The sequence below is a fragment of the Priapulus caudatus genome, unplaced genomic scaffold, assembly GCF_000485595.1.
Source record: "Priapulus caudatus unplaced genomic scaffold, Priapulus_caudatus-5.0.1 Scaffold884, whole genome shotgun sequence".
Lineage (NCBI taxonomy): Eukaryota > Metazoa > Priapulida > Priapulimorpha > Priapulimorphida > Priapulidae > Priapulus > Priapulus caudatus.
In genome coordinates this window covers 78220-83093 of record NW_014577945.1, presented here as the reverse complement: position 1 = coordinate 83093, position 4874 = coordinate 78220, and the positions used below count along the sequence as shown (strand labels likewise).

Sequence of the window (4874 nt, the reverse complement as noted above, 5' to 3'; positions counted from 1 at the left end):
CCTTTCTTTCTTCCACATCTTACTTGCCCTCCTTCACCCTTTCTTCCACATCTTACTTGCCCTCCTTCACCCTTTCTTCCACATCTTACTTGCCCTCCTTCACCCTTTCTTCCACATCTTACCTGCCCTCCTCTCCATCCACTTCTCTTCTTGCTTCTCCCGAGACCAAATAGTTTTTAATACGTGTAAGGAATGGAGTGGCTATTGATCTTAATTAAAATGAGTTCATGATAAGCTGTCGCCTGAAGAGGCAGAGCGGGCGTTGCCTTGTGCTAGCATGTGTGTAAGCATGTAGCTGGATGAAATCGAATCTTCTAATCTTCATGAACATGAATTTGATTAAGAACGATAGGCTTTTTCCAAACACTGTTATTTCATGGAATGTACTCTTGGTTATCTTGTTCAATATACTACTTTTAAAGATGAAGGAACTTTGGAATTGTAATTTCCCCCTATGAACTGACGATGTAGCTCTATATTATCATGGTTTAATCATGGCTTTACACCATCACCAGCTCTTACTAGTTCGCATAGCTTCTAGAATGCACGTACCACGAATAAATACAATAGACCCTGTCTATAGCTCAGGAAGCTACTTTATTTTTGCAGGCTACATGATCTTTTTCCAACATAACACCATACATCATGATAGAACCATAACAAACAATTTGCATACACCAACAACATTGTTAGGAGCAAGTTAAAGTGTAGGACTGAGTGTGCAATTTCTTTTCATGAAACTCTGAAACCATGTCTATCAGTTAACGTGTGAATGTATTTTTACTATAGTACGTCTGACTAGCTACATACACCAATGAGTTCAAACAAGGTTTGCTCCATTGCCCCTACAATCACACTTCTTTTAACATATGTAGACTACTTCACATTCGCTATGAAAGTTATAGGAAATGACTAGTTTTTTCAAATATTTGAAAACAAAATAGAATGACGCCAAAAGTACGGCAAAATTCAGCCAATTCTTTTTCACCGGTGCAACCTATAAAAGATTATGAGACAGAAACTTGAAGACACTCCTTAGTAAGAAGGTTCCTCCTAGTGTAACGCTGACATTATTGCTCCAAGTGAATCAGTTAGGCATCAGACAGTGCAGCAACACCTGGCAGTGTCTTACCTGTAACAAAGCAATTTAATTATTGACTTCCCACGTTCCCCAAGCGCGACAACATAATCATGAGTTTTCCTGTTGATGTTTCGCTCTGCTAGGTAAGACAATTTACTTGATTATTACTCGACACTGCTTTATTAATAATTAAACGATATGGCGAGTGTGGTTAAGCTAGATCATTTCATCAGTGAAACGTGTTACCTTCTAGTAGTTCCAGGCTAGCACCACCTCCTGTGCTCACATGACTGACCTTGTCCTCAGTGCCCCACTTCGCACAGCAGGTGGCAGTATCACCTCCACCTTAACGACAAAAGCGATTCAGTACACCACCACAGACTCCCTTCGTGGAGACACTACTAGCAGCGAGTACAATGTGAGCTTGCAGGACCAAGGCACTATGTTGCTTAGGGTATTCGGTGATGGCAAGTTGGGTTTGTGGTGCACGGGAAATATGAAACAGGCATGGGGAGTTGGGGTGAAGCATGTAGTATATAGCTATCACATGTAGGACATGCCACAAAACGTTCATAGTGGATAGAGTCTCACATTGTAACATGTGACTGTGATTCTAGTGATCCACCTTAGTGCACATGTAGACCGGTCAATAGTTGATGTCGAACAAAAATTCCATCACTGCAGTTGAACGAAGAATAGTCTGTACTCACCAATGATGCTTATGGTACCACCCTGGGTTGCCTTGACGACCTGGTCCATGACTGCCTTGGTTCCAGTGGCAAACTTCTCCCATTCAAACACACCGACGGGACTTTGGGGGTAAAAAAGCGGGAGAAAACATTAACAAATGTCTATAAATGGGTTACAAATATCTCTGTAAATGATTTTCAATGACTTTTTATGGTATTTAAGGCACCATGTGACACTAACCACGTCTTTGCTGATATGCTAAAATCAACAATCATTGGAACTCACACAAACATGAAAAAATCCAATGCCGTGTAACACACCAACCTTCTTGCTAAACTCTTGGTTGGGAATGCAGTATTACTTCCAATCATTCATCATGAAACACTTCATTCTTTTTAGATGGAAAATTTTGTGCTTTGATACTTTGTTAAAGATTTTGAGGACATTTTTATCCAGCTTTCTCTCATTTTTACTAATCTTCCAAATGGGCTAAAGCAACATACCCATTCCAGACAATGATCTTTGCCCTGGCAACTGCGTCATTGAAAATCTTTGTTGTTTCTGGTCCAACATCAAGTCCCTAGAAGAAAATTATATAACAGTCATAACAAGCTCTAGCCATAGCAGGCCATAACAAGTTTCTGATATTTACACACCTACCTTTAACAGTTGTTTATAGCATATTTGGATCAAATTCTCTTTGATTATAATGGAATACAACACATATTGCTATAAGGTATTTGTGATTATATATACTACTACATTGAGAAGCGAGTATCAACAATACCTAAAGTACTAAGATAATGTTAGATAATTATTTCTTTACATCCAGTTTCTCAATCTGTAAAAGGATTGAAGGACATTCCATCCTAGAATACTAGCAATGACAGCAACATGAACGTACTCCACTTGCCATACTCAGATTTCTCCATTTTTGTGATTCTGTCCGAGGCATTCTATGCCATTGCTAGTACTGTCTCAGTGTGAATTTTTCACCAGACTATATCTCACCATGAAGCCATCAGGGATGCCAGCAGCCTTGGTCACGTTGCTAGCATTGGCATTCTCATCAAACTTGTCGGCAACGACAAAGTCAACAGGCAGGTGGATCTTCACTCCATTCTTCTCAGCCTTCTTCATGAGATCTCCAATGATTTTAGAACCATCTTCATCAAACAGCGAGTTGCCGATCTGCAATAAAAAAATATAACAATTTATAGTTCAATGTAATCCTAACTCACATGACTGCACAGGCTACAATACAAGTGCTGCCATCTACAGTCATTTTCCAGTGCTGTTGTCAGTCATATCTGCATGTACCCTACGTCTATTCTACGTAATGAGGAATTAACCAGAAAGCAATAGTAGACATAAGGAATGCTGTTTGTCTTCTGAGCAGCAAAGGAATGAACAGAATCTTCGCTTTAGAGAGTTGCCTTTCATAGTTCATAGTATTAAGATGCCCAGCAGGTTAACATTATAGAGCCTGATGGGTAAACCGACCTTGCAATAGTTTCAGGAGTCTATCAATATTGAGTATTGATCGACTCCTGATAGTTTCAATCACCAAATATCGCCACACCTCCTACACCTGTGTAGCCTAGTGAACATATGTGATACACAGCCAGCTCATACCTTCTTTACTACAACACCCATAAATAACCAGAGTGCACTCAAAACTAAAAACTGCACCTATTCATGACCACACGTCCTCTACATAAAATCAGCACCCTTTCAGTTTCATGGATCGGCTGTATGAAATGATAGAGGGAGTAAATGGTAACCTCCTACCATAGTCGCAACACTGTTCACTGCTACTGCAGCGTGAGAAACAAGCGGTCGCCCAGTCGCCAGTGGCGATTAGAAAATCGACCGGGCGACTGCTTGCTTGTGTCAGCTGGTCCGGCGGGGCGACTGCATAATCGCCGCACAGGAAATAAAAAATTTACCAAACTGAGGCCATAATAAAAATGTTGTTTGTTTGCCCTCTTCCTTTGAACCTTAATGGGAAAAGAGTGTTGTGAGGTGACGAATTATCTTTGTATCAATGATATTACATTTCTTCCATCAGCTTATTTCTCGACATGGCAGTCGTACTTCTTTTAACCTTGACTTTTATGCGCTTGTAGTTTTGGACTTTGCTACTTTCACTTTGTAGCTGCATATGCCCGATCTATGTCCCAGGGTACTGCCGGAACGTACCCTGTCGTAACTATCTGATAGGTTAAGGCCCGTCTCCACACACGCGGCACGGACACGACACAGCAAAACGCAGCGCCGTTGTTGCTGAAAAAAGAAAAATACATTGTGATTTCGCCGCATTGTGTCTGAGCCGCATTGTGATTGTGTTCACTCTGGTTCAGTTGATCAGAAATATGCATGTGCTTGTTGTCCATATGGCTTGATGGTAGCGTGCAGCAGAACACGTGATAAAAAACCCTATCGCCGTTGATTGGTTCAATTGTCTGTTTTCGCCGTCACGCTTTCAGTCGGGCAAAGTTAAACTCATTTTGGGACTTTCGCCGTCGCCGTGAAACCGGCTCGGGCCGTGACCGTTCAATGGAGACTTGCGCCATTAACGATATTAATAGATTTGAACTTTGCGGTAGGGGTGCAACGACGCCGTTTCCGTGGCGTTTCGCTGCCGCGCCGCGTGTGTGGAGAAGGGCGCTTTAGGGTTAGGGAGTCAGGGCGTAAGCGGGACTCCTAAGACTCAGTTAGCTGGAGTATTAGTGTGTTAGTTAGCTGGTACTTTCAGATAGTTGGTTAGGTAGAGCGAGCGCTACGGTTCCGCGCCATATTAGATAGTACCAGCGGTTACGCTTCGCCCAGCTTACCCTGGGTGACATAGACCCTCTCAGCCGGCCAATGCTCGGCCTTAGATTCACATTCTTTGATATTGGAATTTCAGATTAATAAATCGCAGGTTTTTAAAACGATTACGGGATTAGTACCATCATTTACTGTATTAATCATATTGTTTATGCTATAATAGTACACGAGATTGCCACAGTATTAATCAGCTTCGTGTTTACTAGCGTGAAACAACTTGGCGTTCATCGGCATATGGCATTGGCAGGATTATGCATGCCATTTGCTAATC

At 41.7% G+C, this 4874-nt stretch overlaps 1 protein-coding gene across 2 annotated transcripts in view; it reads right to left on the bottom strand.

Moving 5' to 3' along the window:
* Window positions 1-578: 578 nt before the first annotated feature.
* The window catches only part of LOC106814209 (phosphoglycerate kinase 1-like), a 17682-nt gene continuing 13386 nt past the window's right edge, over window positions 579-4874 (bottom strand). Inside the window, exons 8-13 of one of the 2 annotated variants that reach the window (XM_014818508.1) lie at window positions 2783-2962; window positions 2275-2351; window positions 1792-1892; window positions 1328-1426; window positions 1064-1132; window positions 579-1033 (exon numbers count right to left, since the gene is read on the bottom strand). In XM_014818508.1, coding sequence (XP_014673994.1) covers window positions 1092-1132; window positions 1328-1426; window positions 1792-1892; window positions 2275-2351; window positions 2783-2962 — 498 coding nt within the window. In that variant the 3' untranslated portion in view covers window positions 579-1033; window positions 1064-1091. Of the gene's footprint in view, window positions 1133-1327; window positions 1427-1791; window positions 1893-2274; window positions 2352-2782; window positions 2963-4874 lie in introns of both variants that reach the window. The other variant, XM_014818507.1, reaches the window with a different exon arrangement.